The 25,571-nt window shown below is 40.9% G+C and overlaps 1 protein-coding gene across 2 annotated transcripts in view; it reads left to right on the forward strand.

Moving 5' to 3' along the window:
• Window positions 1-25,571, forward strand: part of slit1b (slit homolog 1b (Drosophila)) — a 79,642-nt gene that overhangs the window by 44,625 nt on the left and 9,446 nt on the right. Inside the window, exons 1-23 of one of the 2 annotated variants that reach the window (XM_026171940.1) lie at window positions 3,674-3,775; window positions 4,389-4,460; window positions 4,626-4,697; window positions 4,962-5,033; window positions 5,172-5,335; window positions 5,424-5,571; window positions 6,153-6,224; window positions 7,653-7,724; window positions 8,487-8,558; window positions 10,138-10,281; window positions 10,374-10,537; window positions 10,842-10,865; window positions 10,990-11,134; window positions 12,175-12,249; window positions 12,583-12,726; window positions 13,332-13,475; window positions 13,565-13,731; window positions 13,902-14,040; window positions 15,087-15,155; window positions 16,010-16,081; window positions 18,843-18,914; window positions 19,157-19,228; window positions 23,285-23,448. In XM_026171940.1, coding sequence (XP_026027725.1) covers window positions 3,756-3,775; window positions 4,389-4,460; window positions 4,626-4,697; window positions 4,962-5,033; window positions 5,172-5,335; window positions 5,424-5,571; window positions 6,153-6,224; window positions 7,653-7,724; window positions 8,487-8,558; window positions 10,138-10,281; window positions 10,374-10,537; window positions 10,842-10,865; window positions 10,990-11,134; window positions 12,175-12,249; window positions 12,583-12,726; window positions 13,332-13,475; window positions 13,565-13,731; window positions 13,902-14,040; window positions 15,087-15,155; window positions 16,010-16,081; window positions 18,843-18,914; window positions 19,157-19,228; window positions 23,285-23,448 — 2,359 coding nt within the window. In that variant the 5' untranslated portion in view covers window positions 3,674-3,755. Of the gene's footprint in view, window positions 1-3,673; window positions 3,776-4,388; window positions 4,461-4,625; window positions 4,698-4,961; window positions 5,034-5,171; window positions 5,336-5,423; window positions 5,572-6,152; window positions 6,225-7,652; window positions 7,725-8,486; window positions 8,559-10,137; window positions 10,282-10,373; window positions 10,538-10,841; window positions 10,866-10,989; window positions 11,135-12,174; window positions 12,250-12,582; window positions 12,727-13,331; window positions 13,476-13,564; window positions 13,732-13,901; window positions 14,041-15,086; window positions 15,156-16,009; window positions 16,082-18,842; window positions 18,915-19,156; window positions 19,229-23,284; window positions 23,449-25,571 lie in introns of those variants that run through there. The other variant, XM_026171939.1, reaches the window with a different exon arrangement.

Consider the following 25,571-nt stretch of genomic DNA (forward strand, 5'->3'; position numbering starts at 1 on the left):
GCCATCACCAGTGTGTGAATGGGTGGATGACTGGTTGTGTAAAGCGCTTTGGGGTCCTTAGGGACTAGTAAAGCACTATACAAATGCAGGCAATTTTACCATTTACTCCCACTTCCTCCCACAGTCCAGGTTATCTTTGGATTCTAAATTCTCTGTAATTGTGAATGTGAGGATTAATGACTGTCTGTTAGCCACGTAATGGACCAGCAACAAGTCCAGGATGTAACCTACTCTTGCCTACTGACAGCTGGGGTGAGCTCCAGCTTTTCTGCAAGTGGCTGGATAGAAATAAATGTATTAAACTGGTGTTTATGAATCACTTCAACACAGTTTGTGGTTTTGTCACAAACTGCTGCAAACCAAGAAAACTGCAAAAGTCTTAAGCCACCCCCCATCCCCCACCCCCCCTTTTTTAAAATTAATTATTTTGTGCTTCGTATTGTAGTCAAAAACTGCTGGATAGTTTTGCTGTACTCTGAGTGTTTCTTCTACATACTGCTTGCTGACACAGTTACAGCTTGTCTTGCTTGGACCCAAGCACAAAACTGAAATCATAGCACCCTTGGAAGGACTAGAAAAGCATAGTTATTGATTCATTTAACATATAGCTGGATGGTTTTGATGACTTGTACTATCAAACTGCAACAGGGACACTTGGAGCTGTCACTGGATAATTCTTTCTTTTGCTGCATGACGTCTTTCGGGAAATCATTGCTTTAAAGCAGGGGTCTCGAACTCCAGGCCTTAAGAGCCGGTGTCCTGCAGGTTTTAGATGTGTCCTTGATCCAAAACAGCTGATTTAAATGGCTAAATTACCTCCTCAACATGTCTTGAAGTTCTCCAGAGGCCTGGTAATGAACTAATCATTTGAATCAGGTGTGTTGACCCACTGTGAGATCTAAAATCTGCAGGACACCGGCCCTCGAGGCCTGGAGTTTGAGACCCCTGCTTTAAAGCATATAACAGCAAAATAAAAAGACCAAGAAACATGAAAGTAAGTGTACATCCTATACAGATGTATAAAAGGAAATACCTCCATAGATGGAATGACTCTATGACGAATAAGAAGGTAGCAATAAGCGAGACTTAAACTAACCCATGTTTGAAGGAGACAGATAGACAGAGAGGTGATGTGTTGTCAACGAGCAGGAAACGAGTGGGAAAGTTTACCTTTCTCACCCTCCACTGTGAGCAGGAAGGGAGGGATGGAGGGATGAGGAGGATATTGAAACGACAGGAGACAGCGGAGAACAATAAGAGGATGAGGAGGAGCGAGGAGAGACAGATCCAGAGACACAACGGATGAAAGAAAGGATCAGAAAATGAATAGAGGAGGTAGCAGGAGACGGAGAGCAAATATTAAGAGACTGCCTACTGTCCACACACACACACACACACACACACACACACACACACACACACACACACACACACACACACACACACACACACGCTCACACATCCAGCTGTGACCAGTCTGTGTTTCCCTCCAGTAAACATCATATTCAGCCTCTTTGTGTCCTGGCAACAGAATCTCGATGACCTGATGAGGAAGCATCTGTGTTATTGAGTGTGAGCACCAGCGTGTGTGAGCCACAACACGAGGGTGCTTTCTGTGATCACTTTCCATATGTTTAAGTTTGTATCATGTATTTAGAAAAGCATTTTATTTTTCATTTATTTTTCTTTGTTCCACTGCTTTCCAAGTCCAGTTGAAGGCATGCATGTCATACTTGTGCAGTTGATGGCATCTTCTTTTCAAAAAGTCTTTTCTTAAAAAATATTTACCTCCATTAATTATTGCAGATGTTCTTTATAAGTTGAACTCCATCCGTTTGAATCAATTCAATCTGGAAACTCTTCAAAAACAAGCTGAAAGTCTTAAAATATTGTTTTTTCTGCAGCTTGTATTAAAGAGTGGATATAAAGATTACTGGATATGAACAGACGACAGAGAGGAATAATGGGTCTGTGTGGCATGTTGGCCTTGAGCACTTTCTGAAATGAAGCAGAAAAACTGTATTAACAACTGGACTTCATCTTTCCCCTCCTCTGTCTCTCTCTGTCTACATCATAACAGTCCATTGTTATTGGTGTGCTCTCTCTCTCTCTGCCTCTGACTTATATGACTCACATGTCTATCTTTTTTTCTTTTAACCCATTTCTGTTTCTCTTCATATCTCCCAAACTTCCAGTTTGTCATATCACATACTGAACTACCTCAACTCGATTTAGCCATATCGTGGCTCAAAGGTTGGGAGTTCGCCTTGTAATCGGAAGTTTGCCGGTTCGAGCCCTGGCTCCGACAGTCTCGGTTGTTGTGTCCTTGGGCAAGACACTTCACCCATTGCCTACTGGTGGTGGTCAGAGGGCCCGGTGGTGCCAGTGTCCAGCAGCCTCGCCTCTGTCAGTGCGCCCCAGGGTGGCTGTGGCTACAATGTAGCTTGCCATCACCAATGTGTGTGTGACTGGATATGTAAAGCGCTTTGGGGTCCTTAGGGACTAGTAAAGCGCTATATAAATACAGGCCATTTTACCATTTATAACTTCTGTTCTTGTTTCTCTCCATAATCACTCTTGTGTCCTGCACCACCCATCCCCTTTTAACATGTCCATCCATCATCCTTTTCTGCATCAGTCTGTTCATTTACTCTGTATATCCCCCATCATCTTCTTCACTGCTGGTTTCATGTGTCAGACACAGTTGAACTTTATACTTCAATAAAAAGTCTGCTTTTTCAACTGGCCTCAGGGGTGTCAGAATCAGTTTTTCACTTTTCTAATGTACTGCTCTATGTATGTCTACAAAGAGCTGGTCTAGCTAGGCCATAGCTGTGCATCAAGCAGGTTACAGTATTGTGTGGCACAGTGTTCGTGAATGCAGTAACAGAAGTTCTAAAAGTACAGTACATTAGTATAAGATTAATTTGGTTAGCTGGTTTGTCAATTACTTGACTCTCCTCCTGTGTTCAATCTGATTTAAAAGATATACTTTCTTGCTTAAAGGCACTATACTGGCTGTCTAGTTCTCAATAAGTGGGTGTTTCCTCCTCTGTCAGCCTCTGGTTTGACCCTGACATTAATGGACTGTGTCTGAGGACCTGTAGGGCAGCCAGAGATGATGTACATCCTCTTCTGTGGTTTGTCTAACACACACACGCACGCACACACACGCACACGCACACACACACAGAGTTTTGCTATTATTTATTGGTCTCCGTTGCTGTGGTTCACCTGTCTGTTTCTATGATGTCTAATCGTGGCATTGCATTTCTACTTCATATTTTTTTATCACCAAAGCTAGTCAGTAAGTCCCGTGACCTTGGTCTGTAAGCAGTCTGCCTGCTGCATCTCAGACACCTTTTCTAGAGGAACTATATTAAAATAAAGAGGACTGGTGTTTCCTTAGTTTATCAAAGAGGAAAAGACCATATGTTTTATTAAATGCATGTAAACATACACTGTGTTGCCAAAAGTATTCACTCATCACACCAAATCATTGAATTCAGGTGTTCCAGTCACTTCCATGTCCACAGGTGTACAAAATCAAGCAGCCAGGCATGGAGACGCTTCTGGGTTTGCTCTCAGGAGATCAGTTAATTCCAGCGTGGTACTGTGATAGGATGCCACCTGTGAAACAAGTCCAGTTGTGGAATTTCCTTTCTAGTAAATATTCCACAGCCAAGTGTTAGTGATATTATAAAAAAGTGGAAGTGAGTGAGAACGAGAGTAAATGAGCCACAAAGTGATAGGTCATGGAAGATCAGAGAGCAGGGTCAGTGGAAGATGAGGCACATAGTTTCAAAAATTTCAGAACTCAAACAAATTCACGTTTTTGACCATTTCATGCTCCCAGCTTTGTTAGAACAGTTTGGGGATGGCCCAGTACTGTTCCAACATGCCTGGACACATGTGCACAAAGACATGGATGAGCAAGTTTGGTGTGGAAAAACTTGACTGGCCTGCGCCAACCTGACAGAACACCTTTGGAAGGAGTTAGAGTGGCGGCTGTGAGACAGGCCTTCCCGTCAATCAGTGTCTGACCTCAAATGTGGTTTTGGAAGAATGATCAAAAATTCCCATAAACAGACTCCTAAACCTTGTGGAAATCCTCCCCAGAAGCGTTAAAGCTATTCTAGCTGCAAAGGGTGGTCTGACAACATATTAAACTCTATGAATTAAGAGTGGGATGTCACTTAAGCCCATTGTATGTGAAGGCAGACAGCAAGCATCCAAAGCTCAGCTCGACTGGTTTGGTCAAATGTAATACCATGTAGAGCATCTGCAAGAATTGCCATGTGCTATAGCAAACTCCTGGATGTGGAGTCAACAAGTTGTATCATTGCATCTCTTAGCAGAATGAATTTCCTCTTTTCTTTGTTTTTCAGAGATCTAAGTGAAAATGCCATCCAAGCCATTCCGAGGAGAGCTTTCAGAGGCGCAACAGACCTTAAAAACCTGTAAGTGAAGATAAAGTGTTAAAGGAATGGGTGCAGTGGAGATAACGGTGCAATTTGCTACTGTCAAGAAATATCACGTCCGTAATTAGAAGACTGAGTGGTTGGCTGGACCGAGCCATTAACTAAATCTACATCATATTGGCTTTGTGTTCTTTTTATTATCAGTCAGCTGGATAAAAACCATATCAGCTGTATTGAAGAGGGGGCATTCAGAGCTTTGCGATCTCTAGAAGTCCTGTGAGTAATCTAAGAAAAATAATTTCTTTGATGCTCTTCTGAAAACAATTTAATCTCTCATTAAAAAAACTTTGTTTTCTTCTGCTCTCTTCATCTTTTCTACTGCCATCATTTTTCCACTGGCTTCCGTGCCTATCAACTCTCTCTTGCTTTTTATTGTTCCATCTCTTTGTTCTCACACCCTTCCTTTCTGTCCTTGCTGTTATATTTAGTGTTGCCTCTTCTTCTCATCATTGCTAATTTCTCTCCTATTTTTTCTTCTAGCACACTGAACAACAACAACATCAGCAGCATTCCAGTCTCCAGTTTCAATCACATGCCAAAGCTCCGCACCTTGTAAGTGCCTCACCTTTTTCAACTTTTTTACCCAGAATGCCACATTGTTAAGTCAGATTTCATCTCTGTCTGTGTATCTGTCACCTTATGTTTTACCCACCCCTCCACTACTTCTCAAATGTATTTTCCTTCCCTCAGCCGTCTCCACTCTAACTCTCTGCGCTGCGACTGTCACCTGGCTTGGTTGTCTCCATGGCTACGGCAGCGGCCAGCTTTGGGCCTCTACACTCAGTGTAGCTCTCCTCCCACGCTGAGGGGCCTCAACCTGGCCGAGCTGCGTAAAAGTGACTTTGCCTGCTCAGGTACAAGAGCCCGGCGATACATGAGGCTTTGATCCAAATGTGGATGATGATGCAATGTGTGAGAAATTTTTTTCTTCCTTGTTTTTAGGTCACAGTGGCAGTGCCTTCGTTCAGCCATGTAGTTTAGCATCTGGGTCCTGTCCTCCAATGTGCTCCTGCAGCAACAACATTGTGGACTGCCGTGGGAGGGGCCTAACTGCAATCCCTGCCCACCTCCCTGAGGGTATGACTGAGATGTGAGTATCCCACAAGAATTATATATAATGATACAAGAATGACAAATTCTGTTATTTTGTAGCTTTATAGTTTGCTTTCAGAACTCAGATAAAACCTACCAGCATAAAGTGGGTTTCTTACAAGCAAAATTGTGAACCATGTAAAGCTGCTCCAGAGGGGTCCCAAAAGAGAGTGAAAGTCCCCACAGGTTTATTAGATGGAAAGAAATACTACAGTACATGTACTTACTCTATGCCATGTAAAGGAAGAAATGTTACTTATGTCATTTTGCTGCTTCATCACATTCTTTCCGGTTACTTTTAATATATCCAACATGGAAAAGTGGTTTTTTGGATGCTTAACCACAATCTCTCTCAATTCTGCTGCTCCTCTGCCAGTAGCTAGAATGCAGTAGCGTAACAAGCACAGCTGGCGATAACTTGGACAAATCTTATAGATAGATTTTACAGGCCATTACATGTACTTTACGTCTCTGCCAATACATCAAATGTTCTGATGTGCAATCCACCATTCAAGGATGTGATTGTCCTCACTGCTCGTGTGCAGTGTTTCAATGTAGCCTCTCTGCTTTTCTACCCAGACGTCTGGAGCAGAATGGCATCAAGTCGGTTCCCCCAGGCGCCTTCACATCCTACAAGAAGCTCAGGCGAATGTGAGTGCTCCTACAAAGCTTTATATCGTCATACTTGCAGTTAAACACTTCCAAGTGTCAGTTCAAATTGAAATAACACTAGCAATGTTTTCTATTGAAATTTAAATGTTTATTACAACAAATCAATAAAGTACTAAGATCACGGAGGGGATCAATAAGGGATCAATCAAAAGAAGCCTTTTCTATATATCCTAAACCATATATATCCTAAACCATACCTGCACCATACCTGCACACACATGACCCATTTTAGTCCACTTCATTTAACTTTTTTTTGCTCCACCTTTCTTTGTGCAGAGTACTTTTAAAGTCAGCTATGCCAACTGCAGCAGGCTACAGAATTCCTGCCCCTGAGCTCCAAATCAGCCAAAGCCATTAAATTTTTTCTGCCTCCAGAGGAACAATGCTTCAGGGAAAATTTTAATGTTCTAGAGTCTGATTTGCCAAGTGGATCTCTCTTTTCTTCTGTCTCCACTGCTCACTGAGCTGTGGTTTTCCTGCTCAACAGAACATACAGCCCCAGTGGAGTTTCAGCATCGAGGAGCATTTGATTTATATCAGCCTGCAAAGACACAGAGTCCTCATTAGAGGCTTTTTAGGGCCCTTACATGATAAATCAATGTGATGTGATGTATATGTTTAAAAAATGCTAATCTGACCACAATAATAATGTTCCTGGCTTCTTGACCTTCTATCCTGTTTCACATTTCTTTCTTTCTTCTGTCTTTGCGGTTTTTGTTACTTCCACTGTTGCTGTTTTTCTCTTCTTCCTCTTCTTCCTTTGCCCATTTCCCTCCTCAGGCATTCTGTCTCTCTCCATCTTTTTCTCTCTGTGGTTTTCCTTTTCCTCTTAATCTTATCCTCTTTCCCCTCCTTTGCCCTCTTCCATCATCACTGCGAGACCATCCCGAGCACCAGGAGGGAGGGAGGGGGGTTTGATTACATTACCAGGCTGGTTTAAGTGGTTTGTCTGAAAATTTATCATGACAACTGAACGACTGATGTGTGGCAGCAGAACAAGGATTTTATAATCTAACATATTATGGTTTGGCATGCCAGACCGAATCAAAGATATAAAAACTTCAACTTGGCCAGAAAAATAGCTCCTCTGTTCTGACATGAAAAAAGTGAAGCTCTTAGCCAGTCAATTCAGAAAGTGAGGTTTCTTATTTTTATAGGGGATTTTTATATAACCTGCTTTCATTTCGAGATCAGAAAAGAGAACTGTTAAAGTGCTGCATCACTTTTTTGCCTTTAATCCTTTAAAAAATAACACAAATTATTTGCTATGTACATATGATGCTTTTGGCTAAATGCGTTTACAACAAAACAAAATCTGTATACATGAGTTTTTTCATTTTCTCCCCAAAATAAATCTAATCACTAAGTATTTAAAAGTGTTGGGCATTCATTGTCTTTCATTCCCAGTGACCTGAGCAACAACCAGATATCTGAGATAGCTCCTGATGCTTTCCAAGGCCTCCGAGCTCTCAATTCACTGTGAGTAAGCACTCTGCATCTGATTGTGTAAACTGTTGGGTGTGTTGAGAGTGTCTTTACCAACACGTGTTTACATGTGTCTGTCCACTTTATTGGCTATATCTCCATATGTGCCCACTGCGTCCATGTGTTTAAGCATCTGTTGGTATGAATAATTTAAAAGTGGCGCCTGCTCACTGTACAGAGAATTCTCAGGAAACATCAGGACATGCAAACAATCACAGCAGGCGGTCAGCCAGCATTATTGCTGAGTGTGTGTATGTGTGAATAAGTTTGCGTGCATATACTATACACGACAGCAGTGTGATGTAAATGTCTTCTCTTCTGTTTATGGACTGTGAACGTGTGCTTGTGTGGACTGAATAAGACTTACTTTTGTTTTGGTGATGCAAATTTTGGGGCGATCGTGGCTCAAGAGTTGGCAGTTCGTCTTGTAACCGGAAGGTTGCCGGTTCGAGTCTCGGTCGTTGTGTCCTTGGGCAAGACACTTCACCTGCCGCCTACTGGTGACGGCCAGAGGGGCCGATGGCAGCCTCGCCTCTGTCAGTCTGCCCCAGGGCAGCTGTGGCTGCAACTGTAGCTTGCCTCTACCAGTGAGTGAATGAATAGTGGAATTGTAAAGTTCTTTGAGGGCCCTGAAGAGCGCTATATAAATGCAATCAATTATTATTATAAAATTTTGCGTCTTAGTAACTGTTCACAGACTGATGAAGCACTTTTGATTGCAGAACACAGTTAAAGACTTTTTTTGTTTGTGTGCAGAGTTCTGTATGGCAATAAGATCACTGAGCTGCCAAGCGGAGTGTTCGATGGTCTGGGGTCTCTGGAGTTGCTGTAAGTCCAAACCACAACATGCATATATTTGTCTGAACTGACTGTGTTTTAAACAAGGTGGCAAATATTTTAGAAGGAGCTGCATGGAAACTAATGCGGAAACTAGTTTTTGCCAAGTTAATTACCGGTATGTAAATCTGCTTCTCATAACTGACTTGAATACCCCCTTTGGTAAAACACTGCTGTACCTATGATGAAGTAGGTAAGGTACCACGAATGAGGTGATTAAGTGAATCATTTGATAATAGTCGAGAGGTGGAGCTCAGTATGATGACTGAATAATCTGGCAGTTGTCGTCTTTCCTGAACATTATTTCATTTTTTTAAAATTTAGTAAGTATTTGAAGATTCCTTGTGGTAATGTTTAACTCTAAACCGCTGGAACCAGTGACAAAAAGGAAATGGAGAGGAATCTGAAAGTTAGGGACAGACTAATCCTCATCCTGGAGACATATGGATAGACTTCAATGTAGATTTTTGGAAAAAATAGCAGTTAGTCATTTTGTAATTGTACAAGTGTGCATTTTTATCCATGACACTCACAAGAACAACAAAGGAGTTTTAAGGAGTTTTACCTGTGGTTGTACTATTGGTTGTTTTACGCACACATCCTTTATACATCAGGCTCCTGGTGTAATTTAAAATACCTCCCTCCTTGTTTGGTTTCTTATTTTGGAAAAATCAGGGCTCCAATTCTGGGCATAAAACACAAAATAGCATTGCAGCAGTTTTGTTTTTAAAATAAGAGACGTTTGCAAGTATTCAGATGCTGGTGATGAATCAGCTCATCATAATTATGTACACTACTATAGAAAAGTCTTGTTAAGCCACTAAGCCCCAAACTCACCTATGAGTCATAGAAGCATAAACAGGTACCTAATTCCAGGGATGAACCAGTGTTGCATCTACACATACCACAACTTAGAAAGTAACCTGTTTTAAAATTGTATCTTTAGACACTTTGTTACTAAAGTGTAAATTGATGGATTTATTTATAGGGCTTTTGTACCCAGGCACTCAAAACACCTTATACAACTCCATCACCTGTTCACACACATTCAACAATCACTTTCTTTTCTAGCTCTAAGTGCTATCTAACATTCACACTCCATCGAGCTAATCAGGAACACCTGGGGGTTGTCTATCTTGCCCAAGGATACTTTGGCAAGCAAACTGGAGCAGCAACTTTTCAATTTTTAGTCGACCTGCTCTATCTCCTGAGCCTCAGCCAACCACAAGCAGCCTGTTACAGGCATCTTTTGCAGGCCTAACAAGGTGATTCCTAGATAGCTATTAGGTGTTAACTTGGCAGATATTAACATAATGTGCAGCTTGTTGTTTGAAACCTTGAAGAAACTGAACAAGTGGAGGACAAAAGAAGAAGTGGTTGGCCTGAAAAACTATCTCCAGCAAATGAAGAGTTTGTGAAAATCATGTCCTAATAGTAAAAAGAAAAAAGGCTCACTATCAGGCAAAACATAGAAAAAGGGTGGCTCAAGACTTGCACAGAACTGCATGTTAGATGATTTATTCAGAGTATTTTGTTATGATAATTAAGTGTGTCTACTGTATTGCTTAAGGTTGCTGAATGCAAATAAAATCCACTGCATCCGAGCCAACGTGTTCAAAGATCTGGAGAACCTGGCTCTTCTGTCGCTGTACGACAACAAGATCCAGAGTTTGGCCAAAGGCACCTTCAGCTCGCTGCGCAGCATCCAGACACTGTGAGAAAATACATGCGTGCTATTTCAAGTTCTGTTACACTCTATTCAGTCTGATCTGACTGATGTTGTTCCCTTTTGTAATTTCTCACCAGACACTTGGCCCAGAATCCCTTTGTGTGTGACTGTAATGTGAAGTGGCTGGCCGACTTCCTGCGTTCAAACCCCATAGAGACCAGCGGTGCACGCTGTGCCAGTCCTCGCCGCCTTGCCAACAAACGCATCGCACAGATCAAGAGCAACAAGTTCAGATGCTCTGGTCAGTCAGTGCCCTCTGTGTGTGTGCGTGCGTGTGTGGGTGTGTGACTGGATGACAAAGATGGAACTGAGACGAGGAGTGAAAAGTCTGGATATACTTGCTGCATCTGATAGTTTAAGACTGCCAGGCCTGGAAAGCTAAGCGCAGCTTTGCATTGTTTCAGTCCTCCTTTCTCCTGTAAGTGTCCTGCTGCCACCTACAGCCAAGTCAATTATGTGACGTGTGTATGTGTGTGTATGTGTGTGTGTGGCTATTGCTCCGTTGAAGCGTTCACACAGTTTTGTTTGCTTACTTTTCATGACAGCCAAGGAGCAGTACCACATCCCAGGTGATTTTGTGTTTGTATATTCATATATATTCTGTGTATGTGTGTAGTTAGATACATCAGTCTCTGATTGCCTCTATGTATCAGTAAGAACTTGTCTGTCTATCCTCTCCACATTTGGGTCCAGGCACTGAAGACAGACGTCTAAACTACGAGTGTAACAGTAAGCCAGTGTGTCCCGCTAAATGTCGCTGTGAAGCCAATGTGGTCGACTGCTCCAACCTCCGCCTCACTAAGTTCCCGGAGCACCTGCCGTCCTCCACTGAAGAGCTGTGAGATCCATGCCCACAAACACACAACCCACGTTAATAATATTCCATGCAGTCCTGGATTGTATATGCCAAACAGACTTTGCTGCAAATGTTCCAGTGCAAGAGGGCTTTTAGAAACAAAAGTATTATTTACCTTTGACCTTATTTTTGACCTTATTCCCTTTTACTCTTTACATCCACCAACCAAAAGAAGCACACAGCTAATTCACCTTATAGTTCACACCCTGTCATTAACGGTGTGGACGGGAGTGCCTGTTAGTGCACCAGCCTACTGCCACTGACAGGCGAATGCTTCCATCTCCACAGTAACAAGCCTATACAGTAATAGTTGGTGGGCGTGGTTATTTTTTAAATAAAATACTTGCTATGTGAACCTGCTTTTATACAACATGGTTTAATGATTTTTTTAAAATGTTTTTTAATCAGCCAGGTCATGATTTTTGAATGAATGAATATTGCTGCTGATGTTTTTTTCAAATGTCTTCTTTTGTACCATAAGGTCATCTAGTCACATTCTATTTAAAAGACGTGGATATCACTACAGACAATCTTTATAACTGGGAAACTCAAACACTCCAGATGGACAAATAGCACTTTGTTCCCAAGGAGAAAAACATGTGGTTTTTGATTTTGGGGTCAACCGTCCCTTTGAGCATTACGTTGATGATGATGATGATGATGATGAAATTTGTCTTTCCGCTGTATTAGTCAGCTGTCACATAATTTATCTGGAATAAGCTTATATTTAAAGTGCATGCATTTAAGTTTGGGATCATTTAGGATTCATTGTTCTCTATTTACCCTCATAAGTCACACCCACACAAATTCAAATACATGCTCATTCCCTGTACTGAACATAAAAACACACACACTGTGCCAAACTATGACTTGGATATCCGTGTTGACATGTGTATGTGGATTCCTGCTGCACGGATGAGCACTCAGCACGAAACATGCACACATACCAAAGTCACTCTTCCCCTTGTGATGTTGTTTTCCTCCATCCTCTTCTCTGTGATCTCTCTCTATGATTGTCACAGGCGTCTCAACAACAATGACCTCTCCGTGCTGGAGGCCACAGGAGCCTTCAAGGGCCTGTCACAGCTTAAGAAAATGTAGGTCACCATGAAAAATGACAAATACTGTGACGAATGGCTGCTCCATCTTCAAAAGAAACTTTCAAGAGATCTTATCTTCTGGCATTTTCCAAGACCTTAGTGGGAAAAGGGGTTCAGAGAAAACTGTATGTAGTGACTTTGCATGACTGGATATTATTAGAGAAAATGCACAGCTTCATGTAGAGTGAAAGCACTGGACACATTTTCAAAGTAGTAAAGGTACTAAAAGTTGTGTGAAACTTAAGGCTGAATGATCATGCTCAGTTGGGTTTCTGGCAAAGAGCTGTCAGGAAGCAGCTGTTATGTTGTGTGCTATCCTTCTCACTTCAGTAACCTGAGCAACAACAAGATTTCAGAGATTGAGGACGGCGCATTTGAGGGTGCTTCCTCGGTGGTGGAGCTTCACCTGACAGCCAACCACCTGGAATCTGTGAGAGGGAGCATGTTCAAAGGCATGGAGGGCATGCGCATGCTGTGAGTTTGATACATACATAGAATTAGGTCACTGTGTATACTAAGCTCTCAGCTTTATTTTTAGGGGTTCAACAGTTCAGAAAGTTGCATCACCTTTGAGAATAACAACAACTCTACTGTGCAGTCCTATTTTCAGGGACTCAAACATAGCTGGACAATTAAAGAAAAGACTGTTTCACAGACAGGTGTAGTCTTTAGCTTTTGTTATTTCTCCGTGAATTGAGCATGAAATTCAAAGTCTGGCAATCACTGTTGCTGTGAACTCACAATCTGAGCGCAACAGTGATTTCAGTCGCAGTGAAATGGGCCATCTTCAGGCTTTAAAAACAAGCCAGAAACATCGGAGGGACAGAAGAAATTTATGAGTGGCCAAATCAACAGCTTGGTGCACTGAAGGGGGAAAAAGTTAAGAACAGAAACATGAAAAGCAAGAAGAAGCGGCTGAGTTGATCTTAACCCAAAGGAGCTGCATTTACTTTGCTGAAGATAAAACTAAAGGATGAAAGCCAAAGCTCATTTTATTTATCTTATGAATATGAAATATCATATTTGAGGGAACTTTGCATAAAACATGTCTGTCCTAAAATGTCTCTCTCGCTGTGTAGGATGCTCAGGAATAATAAGATTAGCTGTATCCATAACGGGAGCTTCACCGGGCTGACCAACGTCAGGCTGCTCTCACTGTATGATAACCAGCTGAGCACCATCCTCCCTGGAGCCTTCGACACACTGCCCAACCTGTCCACACTGTTAGTGACACACCCACAAATACGTGCAGACACACTCTCTGTTTGTTTCCATTTATCTTACCTACCTACCATGTCGGCTTGCCCATCAGAAACCTTCTGGCCAATCCTTTTAAATGTGACTGCCGTCTGTCCTGGTTTGGGGCGTGGCTTAGAAGTCGGCGAATCGTGACAGGGAATCCTCGCTGTCAGGGGCCCGCTTTTCTTCGAGAAATCCCACTGCAGGATGTAGCTGTGCCTGATTTCCGTTGTGAGGATGGTATGATTGGCATTTTATCTATAAGCAGAAATCTAATAAATGTAACAAGCATCGCCTAAAAATGCATGACAGCAAAGTTATCACGCCTTGCAATTTTTTTCTGAGAAGCACTGCCATTGAAAGGTTGTTGTTTGTTAAGTGAAATTTGCCCCCCCCCCCCGTCTGTTCAGGCGCTGTGCTCGAGGACAGCAGCTGTGGTCCGGGGCCTCAGTGTCCCAGCCAGTGCACCTGTATGGACACAGTTGTGCGCTGCAGCAACAAACATCTGCAGGCTCTGCCTAGAGGACTGCCCCGCAACGTCACTGAACTGTGAGTCTGACTGCACGGCCAAGACAAAAAATGTTATTTCTTAATTTGCTTTGAACATTTAAACTGCAAAACTCACTAAAATTGGCATGCATCGCAATTCTATATTAAATAAAATATAGAATAATTAAAAACAGCCATAGTAAATAATGCAGTCTTGCCAGCTTCTGTGTTGGCCCTAAACTGGCTCGTTCAAGTTTAAACAAAGGAAATGAGCTTCATTTTTTTCAGTGCAGATAAATTGGAGACGTAATTGATTCTACTTAATAGAGTCACAGATTTATAGTGTAAAACAAGCATATACAAAACATTTATGTGAATTATCTGTGGTATCACTGTTTTTTTTGTAGTAACCAGGCTTTTTATAGCAATTGTGGTTTTCTTATTATTAAGTGTCTCCCTGAAATTAACTAAATTCATTGAGCCAGAAAAAAATCAGGAACCTTGTGACTTTGTAATTATGTCAGAATTATTCACGTATTTGCATGGATGTTATTTACCAAACAGGCTTTTTTGCAGATGTTGAAGTATGTGAGGGCTCCTAAACAAAAGTTTTATTTAGCCTTGACTTTATTTGACCTTATTCCCTTTTACTGTTTACATCTACCAACCAAAAGAAGGTTGTCAAACACAAGGCTCAGAGGCCAGAAGTGGCCCGGCAAAGACTCCAGTCCACTGGATGACATTGGAAACTGTGAAGGAGGACGTAAACTTTGGAATTTTCAAAACCTGTTTTACAGCTGTTCCTACTGATAAAAACCTCACACATGCCAATACATACTACATCAAATTATTTAAGTAATCAATAAATAAACCATTAGAAAACATCCTGTTTTCTCAGTCTAGAATAGAAATGTCTGTTTTTTACAAAGGGTCGTTAATGCATAGTTAAGCGAGCTTCTTTGGTCTGGCTCACTGAAGATCGAAGTGTGCCTGTGAGTTTGACATCCTTAACTTAGAACCTTATCTTAGAATTTGTTTGATAATCTCTGTGCATTATTATTGTTCTGTAGAAATGCACAACAGATCTTTGTGTTTTGTCCCCTCAGGTATCTGGATGGTAATCAGTTCACCAGCGTTCCCAAAGAGTTACCTGCTTTTAAATACCTGCAGCTTGTGTAAGAAACACTTGATTGAATCCTTCATTCATCCTCACGTGCCTCCTCACACTCAGTTTACCTACAGCTACATCTGCTATCACACATGCTTACAGCCTCTCATGTTGGTAGTGAAAGCACTTTTCTTCTCTTCCACCAATGAAAACATCTACTACAGTGAAGAGGTTAATGCAGTAATATACAGTCATGCTGACGCACAAACTCTTGCTATTTTCTTCTTTGCTGTGGAACATTACATTCTAGGCGAAGCACTGAGGTTTAGATAGTGACCAGTGAACAGCCGAAGACTCGTACCTCATTTTTAAAAACAAAGGACGGTCAAAGATTCTCAACACACAGACTGAGGCACATTTTAGACCATGGTAACTAAATGATCCTGACAGTCACACACTGCTAGAAATGCAGCTGAAATCAGAAGCCAAAAAGAAGAAGCAAAAGTAACACTGGTTGCAGAGCAGAACCAAATATGAATTAAATAGTTTTTACAGTTTTATGAAGAACATGTTACAGTAATATCAAAACCTTCAAAGGAAATTTGAGAATAAGGTTGCACATTTTGTATGTTTGAACACTTGTACAGTTGTTACAAAAAAGCTGCAAACTGTGCTCAGCATCTTCTATTTGTATAGTCATCCAGCAGGGGGCGCTGTAGACTGTGTAGTGAATTCAGTAAAACACGCACACAGCTGAGGATGATGTGATCGGTTCACTTTAATAATGAGCAGCATTTTAGTTTTGTGTGTTACTATGTTACAGTACGTGTGCTAGTGTGTTTGCGCCTGTATGTGTTGTGCAGTGGGACCTCTGCAGTACTCTGTGTGTATACTGACTGAAACTGACCTTTGCCTTTCCAGTGATCTGAGCAACAATAAAATCAACTCCCTGTCTGATGATTCCTTCTCCAACATGAGCCAGCTCACCACACTGTGAGTTCATACACACAACTGTTCTTGGTCAAGTGTTACAAGACAAATCAGCACACACACAATGGGCATCAGAAAGATGTCAGTTCACTAAATCACTTCTGTTACAAAACAAAATGCTGAAAAAATGAATCACTTTGAGAAAAATATTAGCTTATTGTAAATTTGATGGCAGCAATAAATCTGTTTATTACTGTGCAGCGTCCGGTCTGTCTGTAAACATGTGGAAACTGAGGAGAGCAGCTGCTGGACTTCTGGGAAAGTTGCCATTTTTGTAGCTGTGATCACTGTCATATTGGGTTTCATGATGCTCCAAATGTCTTTTCCCTTTGTTAAACATGTGGACTGCCAGTTCAGCACTCAGGCATTTCTACTATGAAGCCATGGTTGTCAAAGGTCAGCTGTCGGGGAAGCAGGAAGTGGACCCAAATGCACTCAGGAGTCTGAATTTAAACCCAGAATCCAACTTTAATGCTGATAGTTCACTGGAATAAAAAACAAACTCAAAAAACTGAGGCAAAGTATCTTTCTGTATTGATGGTGCCTTTCCTCATGTCCAAGCAGCCAGTTCCATAGGTACTAATGCGCCTGTATACTGTCAGAGACGCAGACCTGTAACTGTTTGCTGATGACAAGACATAGTTCTTCTTTTTAGTCACAGCACCCAAATTTATTTTAGAAGAATTCAAAATTTAGATTTTTCTGACCACGGAACAGTTTTTTTCCTTAGTTCATTTTAAATGATCTTTGGTCCAGAGAACAAAGTGGTGATTGTGGATCATACCACATCTCTACCACATCACATCTTCTCCTTGACATTATAGACCTTTATCCTTCATGCAAAGAAAACTGTGTTCACTGACCAAGCCCAGCAGTGATGACAGAATTAAGCCTGTTTCTAGTGTAGTGTCCCAAGCATCCAATTAATTCATTTTTCAGCCTTGTCACATGCACACAAAGATTTCTCCAGATTTTCCAAATCTTTTGAAATTATTATGTACTGAAGGCGATGTGATATTCAAAGTCTTTGCAAATTTACATTGAAGAACATTATTGTGAAATTGTCAGAAACAGAAATTTCTGATAATTTGAAATACTTTGATATCCAGTCATGTTACCAGTTAATCCAGTTAGTTGGAAAATCCATCTGTTTCTCTTTTTAGTACCACTTGTGTTTCCAACCTTATGTTGCCACCATCTTTTCTGAAATGTTTTTGTGGACATCAAATTCTAAATGAGCTGATATTTTTCTTAAAATGGTACATTTTCTCGTTTTAAACCTTTGATAGGATTTCTGTGCTCAATTGTGAAAGAAAAGTGGGTTTGTGAGATTACCATGTTGCTTTTATTTTATTTTTTTTTAAGATGTAACCCCTTTAAAATGTGGTGCGTTTGGAGAGACAGATTTTTAAAAGCTAGAATGCCCCAGGCTGCCACAACACTGGAGCCTTTGCTTCACACAAAGCAAAACAAGAGTAATATTGTGAACTCTAAAAACAAAACGTTCTTCTGGTTTGCAACACATGAAATGTAATGATATTGTTTGTAGTGCTTCTTGTGTTAAAATGAAAATGCTTGTTTTCAAATGTTCATTTCTTCCCAAATCATGAAAAACCTAAAGTCGACCAACTAATGGTGCTAAAAATATTTATTTCACCCCTGAGGAAAGGTCATTGGGTTGTAAAAACCAGACATGGCAGTTGTCAGCACATTTTTACTCTGCTTGTGTACAAAGTGGAAATCTTAACCTAAGAGAAAATTGTGGCCAGAGAAAGAGTCTTGGAGGCCATCGAAAAAAGATGTAGTCACTGAATTTCCACACCATGTTTCAAGGATGTGGCCAGAAGTTCAATGAAATGATTTTTGTTTTGGGGTTTTTTTGAAAGCAAACCGATTTTAGGCCTTAAAGTCTGTTTAAAGGTCCCAAACAGAATAAAGGTAGATAGAAATGTGTTACATCTCATAAAGCACCTCAAGTAGACTCACAGGAGTCAACATTGGGTGGATGTGAAAAGTTTGAAAAGTTAAAAGGAGTTCAAAACAAGCAATCTTCCCAGACCTCTGTTTTCCACTCTTCGTCTCTAGTTGAGGCTAGAGGGTTCAGACTCCAAATCTTCAGCCAAACTGTCACTGTCCATCCATTCATCCATCCATTTTCTACTACTTATTTGGGTCACAGGGCAGCAGTCTAAGCAGAGATGCCCAGGCCTCCTCTACCACTGCCCTCAGCTCTTTCAGAATGAAACCACTACGTTCACAAACTAGCAGAGAGACAAGATCTCTTTACCACGTCCTTGGCCTGCCCCAGGGCTTTACCGACAGGCTACTGAGGAGCCCCAGCATCCTAGTCACACGCCAGAACTACTTAAACTACTTAAACATGTTGATTTGCAGGAGCAGTGGCTTTAGACACCCTGTGGAGGAAGCTAATTTCTCCCACTTGTGTCTGCAATTTTATTCTTTCTTAGTCCATTACCCACAGATCATGGCCATAGGTGAGGATAGGAATGTAGGTCTGTCTGACCTGTCTGTGAATCTTCAATTTCACTCTCGTTCAACTTCCAGTGCTGCAGCAATTTATATCCATGCATTCATGCAATTTCTTAACTGCTTATCCAGTTCAAGGTCACAGGGGGCTGGAGCCTCTTCCACTGCAAGAGCAGTCAGACTTTACCAACTGCTGCTGTGTGGGTTGCATTGTGGAGTAAAACACACACCATCTTTGGTTCTGCTGCATTTAATTTGATCTTTTCTTCTCTTCCAGGATCCTCAGTTACAATGAACTGCGCTGTATCCCTCCTCTGGCACTGGGTGGCTTGCGCTCGCTTAGACTGCTGTGAGCACACACACACACACACGTGCTCACGCACATACACACACAGCATCATACTTGCGACATGCCAAACCACATCACTGTAACTTCTTCGCTTTATAATAAGCCATCATCTGTTTTAGGACTTTAAATGTCCCTCTGTTGTTGAGGTGAATGAGAGTTGCTGTCAGAGTCACTGTGGTCACTGAGTTTTCAGTTTAACTATTTATAACCTTTTCTGACCCGTAAGTGTATCTGTCTTCCAGCTCTCTCCATGGCAACGACATCTCTGAGCTGCAGGAGGGTATCTTCAGTGATGTGGTCTCCTTGTCTCACCTGTAAGTCTTTATAAATGCAGTCACACATCACACACAGGCTTACAGTACATACACAATGACAGCACCAACTGGCTGCAACAGTAGGAGAGTGGGGTCTGTCCTTACTGACAGAATGAGGTCTGTGTGTATGTGTATGTGTGTCCATGTGTGCGTGTGTGTGTGTGTGTGTGTGTGCGTGTGTGCGTGCGTGTGTGTGTGTGTGTGAGAGAGAGAGAGATGCATGTTCATTTCCCTGCTTTTATGGTTCCACTCAGATAAAGTCCAGTTCCCAGAGAATGAGTGGTTTCAAGTGAAGTGGTTTGCTGCTGGATTTAATTAGCTGAAGAGATCCATTGCTTCCCATAGCTCTATTGATCTGAGGCCTGTGTGTGTGTGTGTGTGTGTGTGTGTGTGTGTGTGTGTGTGTGTGTGTGTGTGTGTGTGTGTGTGTGTGTGTGAGAGAGAGAGAGAGAGAGAGAGAGAGAGAGCATATACAGCATAATCATCTTCATGCAAGTATGACACGTGATGATCTGCAGAGATAGTGGATAGAGGGAAGAGAGGCAAAATGGAGATGGCTCGAGAAGGGCAAGATAAAGATAAAGAAGGAGAAGGAAGGAAAGAGAAGGATGATTAAATGTGAGCAAAAAGGATGTAAAATGAGGTGTGTGTGTGGGGGGGGCATTTTGACTTCTGAAGCATGGCATCATCTCTGCAATAGGACCTTGCTGACTCCCAGTATGTAAAGAGAACAAATTGGGCTGTAAAGTGATCTCTCGTCACTTATTCCGCTGCAGAAACCGACTTTAGCTTTGCTCTGTGATGATTTCTTAATTTCTTGAGGTAGAGCCTGCATTTGAATCCTTTGTGAATTTGCAGCAGTGCGCTACCTGAAACATAATAGCTAACATTTTGCATTTAAAAAAACCCCAGTAAGGTCTACAGAAAATTTTGAATTGCACCAATTCTGATTTTTCTCATTTTCTGTCATGGATAAGGTGGTGGTGATGATGTGGTACTAGAACAATGCAGTCTTAACAAACAACATGAAGAACCCCCGTCACCCTAAAGATCCCCATAATGGGTCCAGGCTTTATCTAGTATTCAAGCACAAGTCACACGTTAATATGCGTGTGACATTCTGAGTGAAGAGGCTTCCTATTTCAAAAACCAAAACCAAAATGGAAGCAGATTTTATTTTTCATTTCCATTTCATTGAATTTGGTTGAATTGCAGATTTTCTCTTACATTTTCAACTACATGAGTGTTACAGTTCACTGCTGTAAGGGTGTTTAAATCTCACTGTGGGCTAGTAACACATTGTCTTCATTGTTCTTTAAGTGTTTCTGAGCCATAGAGTCCAAGAGATTTCAGGCTCACTGTGGCTTTACAATTGCAAAGCTGCTGCTAAACCTGAAGTCTTTGTTTATTTTCCTGATGAAAATTTAAAAAACAAAAAAGCCCAGAGCTTAGGAGGTTAATCGACTGATAAGAATTGACTTTTCTCTCACATGACTTGAAATGCTCTGACCGTATTCTGTGTCATTGTGGGGACATTTTTGCATTGAGTAGTATTTGATCCCACATTTGTCTCCAATTATTTTATCAAGTGGACCACTCATATATGAATACATTTTTAGAATTTCACAAGCATGTCAGTATGTGTGACACTGTCTCTGTGTGAGCACTGAGGTCTGAGAGCTCCACCCTGTGGCTTTGAAAAATATTGCAGCGCATTTTGTTAAAGGTCAACCCTCCTTCCTCTCTGATATCAGCGCATTCGTCCCTGTTTTCACTCATTTTAATCCCCTCTTTCTACGTCTTCTCTTCTGCTATATTCTCCTGATACTTTCATTCCCCACTTCATAATCCTACTTTTTCTAAAGTTATTCATTGAGAGCGCTTGCAGTCACATGAAATAACAATGGCTGTTTTCTTTTCTTCACATGCATACACACAGTCAACAGACAAAAATCTAGTTCTCAGATTTCTATCCCAAGTAAGCTGTCATTATCACAGGAAGTTATCACGCCAGGTTCATTTCCTTTCTGGAATGTCTAAAAGCAAAATTACTCCAGATCTTACTGTGAGCTATGAAATGGCTTTAGCCTTATTTCTAAAATTTAAATCTATACAAAAGCAGGGTTCAGTATGGTTTTATTAAATCAAATCACATCACTTTTATTGTCACGTCACATCACTGGTACAGCACATGTGAGTGAGATCCTTGTATGCAAGTGTCACAAGCAACAGTGGTGTGCAAAAATACAAGAAACATAAGAAACAAGCCAGATGTAAGAATAAATATATGTACAATTATAAGGATGTACATGCACGTGTGTGTGTGTGTGTGTGTGTGTTGTGTGTGTGTGTGTGTGTGTGTGTGTGTGTGTGTGTGTGTACATCTATGCAAAATATACAGAGGTCAGCAGTTTGAATATTGTGCAAAGAAATGGCACATATGTACAATATGGAGTGCATAGTGTTGAAGTGAGAGTGAATTATTAAAAGGATTTCAAACATATGACATCATTTTTTAAAACCTTAAAATGTTTATTGTTAGTTCTCAAACAAGTGAAACAGTTGTGTAATGCTGACAAAAAAAACACCTGGTGAAACATGACACAGCTGGTTAGTAACAGATCAGCAAGGAGCAGGAGTATAAGAGCATCCCAGACAGGTAGAGTTACCTGCATTTGAAAAAGTCTTCACCAGTAAAGAGTGCCTGGGTCAATAGTTCAGCAGCGATTCTCACTGTGAAACTACAAAGAATTTAGAGATTTCATTCCCTACAGATCATAATATCATTAAAAGATTCAGAAAATCCAGAGAAATCCCCCCCACACTAGAGACAAGGCGGAAACCAATTTTGAGTGGTCGTGATCTTCAGGCCCTTGGGTAGCCCTGCATTAAAAACAGACACAAGTCTGCAGAATGTGAATCAGTCTGTATTAGTTTACACACACATGGGCAGCCTAACATGGGGTGAGACTGTTACAACAAGCTACGATGGATAAATGTAAATATGAGCGGAAACAACTAGAATGTGAAAGCACTGTCAAATACATTCAGGCAGATCAAATTGTTCCAGCTGTGGAGTGTGTAAATGTCCACAATATTAAGTATTAAGAAAGTAGGGAGAAGAGTCTGGGTAAAAATGTTAATATACTCCTCCCATGGGTTTGCCACAAATCCATCTGCATGCCTCAGGATCCTGAGGGTGCACAGGTCCTGGAGAAATGGCAGATTGCAGTCTGCCTTTGTCCTTGGCAGTGGCTTCAGAGTAACAGATGGTGATGGAGGAGGTGAGGATGGAGGTGTAGAAGTGTAACATCAGTGTCTTTGGCAGATTGAACTCTGTCAGCTGCCACAGGAAGTGTCGTCTATTGTGTTTTTTCTTTTCTGTTTTTGCAAAGGTATCATTAATGCTAAATGATAAATGTGCAGTTAGGAATAATACAAGCTGTAATCGAAGGTTATAGTCCTGGATCACCTTGGTTATCACATGTGGACATGATGTCAGGGAGGTGCCAAGGTGTATTCTGTATGCATTCCAGCAACATTGCTCCATTAAAAACATGTAAATAAATAAATAAATACTTTTTAAAATAAAGTATCAGTGCCTGCACTCAAGATCTGTCACCCATTTTGACATTCAGAGCATTAGAAAACAACAAAAAACCCAAACTGTGGAGCAGCTAAACTCCCAGCAAGAGTGAGGATAACGTTTCACTTTCATGTAGGAACTGGACTCCTCACCTACCAAGCACTTTAACAGAGGTCAACAGAAGAGGTGATGCAATGCAGTGGTTAACTGGTTAAATCCAGCATTAGTATAGCGTTCCAACTGTTAGAAAAGGCGTGTAACTCTAAAACCTCATCGTTCTAACATCACTCTCCTTTTTTCTCTTCAAACCTTACCACTCAATCCAACTTTTGTAGTTTCTCTCTTGCCTCATTTTCTCTTTTCGTGCCTTCAGTGTACTCGCTTCTGTTCTCCCATCCTTCCTCCAAAACCTGTTTTCTGTCTCACTATCTCCATCAGTGAGCGGACTCTTCATCTGCTTATTTCTTCAGAGCAATTGGAGCCAACCCGCTGTACTGCGACTGCCGTCTGCTGTGGCTGTCAGAGTGGGTGAAGAGCGGCTATAAGGAGCCTGGTATCGCCCGCTGTGCTGGCCCCCGCGGCATGGAGGGCAAGCTGCTGCTCACCACGCCTGCCGACAAGTTCCAGTGTGTAGGTAAGCTGGCAGTGAAAAACATGCGCACCTTACAGCAGCTTTAGTTTTATGCATCTCATAAGACTTTGTAGCTGAATAAAATATTTTACTTGGTTTATAAAATTGCTCTTTCACCAAACTGGCTCAGCATTCAATCTAAAACTGTTCACATGAAACACTAATATAATTTGTTGTCTGTAGGGTGAATTGTAAAGAAACAGTTAATTGGCTATTTCCATCATATATGATTTTTGCAATTGAATTTGTATAATGATCAACGCCCACATACTGTTGCTTCGTAATAGATGATATTTAATGAAAGGTTTTCTTTTCTGTTTGACCTTCAGAGGGTGTTGACTGCTGTTACTCCCACACACTAACAGCTAAAGACACTATAGTGGATCGTGTCTTTGACTGTGAAGTTAAAGTATGCAGAAAATTGCTTTAATAAAAATGTGCTAAATTTCGCTGGCAAGCTGTTTGTTTTAGACTCACAGCCTTCACAAACACCAAATATTCCACAATGAGCAATAATAATTCAAAATTAAATTAGAGTTAAATTAAATTAGTAAAATCACAATTACAGTTTTAATTATTGTAGATTTAAGAAAAAAAAGAATAATTATCATTTTTACTAAATGTAGTAAAAAATAAATGTTTTGTATCCGTATATACACTGAACAAAAATATAAACGCAACACTTTTGTTTTTGCTCCCATTCCCCATGGGATGGACGTAGAGACCTAAAATTCATTCCAGATACACAATATAACCATCCCTCCCAAACAGTGGTCACAAATCAGTCCAAATGTGTGGTAGTGGGCACATCTGCTATATTGAGATAATCCATCCCACCTCACAGGTGTGCCACATCAGGATGCTGATCTGACATCATGAGTAGTGCACAGGTGTACCTCAGACTGCCCACAACAAAAGGCCACCCTGGAATGTGCAGTTTTTTGCGCTATTGGGGGTCTGGGGACCCAGAACCGGTCAGTATCTGGTGTGACCACCATTTACACTGTGGTGTTGTTACTTTTATATAAGTAAATGTAAAACCATCTTCCCGCCTTTATTCAGCTATAATACCATCAGTATTAGGACAAAGGGGAATACACAAGAGTCTGAAAAAATGTTAAGCCAATTCTCATTGCTTAGTGTATTTGTGATTTCCCATGGGGCATCCCTAACCTGTTCACATCAAAAAATCTTGAAGTCGCCCCTGGTGAAATAATCGTCTCACTGAAATTTGACAGCATTCGTCATTTTTAAATCCCTTCTATGCCTTTGTTGCCCTTTTAATGTCTATTTAATCTGTTTCTAGAGGTTTTGCCTATCTCTCTTTGCAATTTTATACTCTTTGTTTTTAATTTAATCTCCTTTCTTGGAGTATCTAATTTGTTTGCATTTGTCTTGCCTTCACTGTTTGTTGTTTATCTTTTAGAGCAGAAGCATACTAATACAAATATTAAAACAAGAAGTTGTTAAGAAGGTGCATTTAATCATCATCAGCTGGTAATATCACTCAGATGGCTTTATTTGTTAATCAACATTTGACTTTTGAATGACTTGTAAAGCAGTGGTTAGAGGTTAGGGATTCAGATTTCTCCTATGTTTTTCTCTAGCCTTTTTCTGCTTATCAAAAAAACAAAAAACAAAGCAAAACTACTGACTTAAAGTTGTGAAATAAAAGGCAACAAAGTTACTAAGAGGAACAGCAACTGCTGTAAACAAGAGTGCACGGAGTTAAAGTTTAATTTAAACATGGCACCGGCGAAAAGAAAAGAGGCCCCAACATCATCAAGCCCAGAAGTTTAATCGCACTCTCTTTCTGGTGTGAACATAGTGTGAATTTTCCTTCAGTGGCTTCCTATCAGACTTTGTGTGCATTAACACTTTAAATGATGTATTTCTAAAATACTATTGCACTGTAAAATTTATTGTGGCGGTTCACTCTAATTAATTATTTCTCACACCTTCTGTGAAGCCTTTTGCAAACAGGGTGGAGCTTCTCTTGTCATTGCACAGGAACAATTTTTCATTTCACTTCTTACGAGTCTTGCACATAGTAGGAAATGTCACTTCTGTAAAGAGTGCAAACAAGCAACCGTTTAATAATTTGTCACTTGTCATGCTGGCACACA

Source organism: Astatotilapia calliptera, chromosome 6, assembly GCF_900246225.1.
Source record: "Astatotilapia calliptera chromosome 6, fAstCal1.2, whole genome shotgun sequence".
Taxonomy (NCBI): domain Eukaryota; kingdom Metazoa; phylum Chordata; class Actinopteri; order Cichliformes; family Cichlidae; genus Astatotilapia; species Astatotilapia calliptera.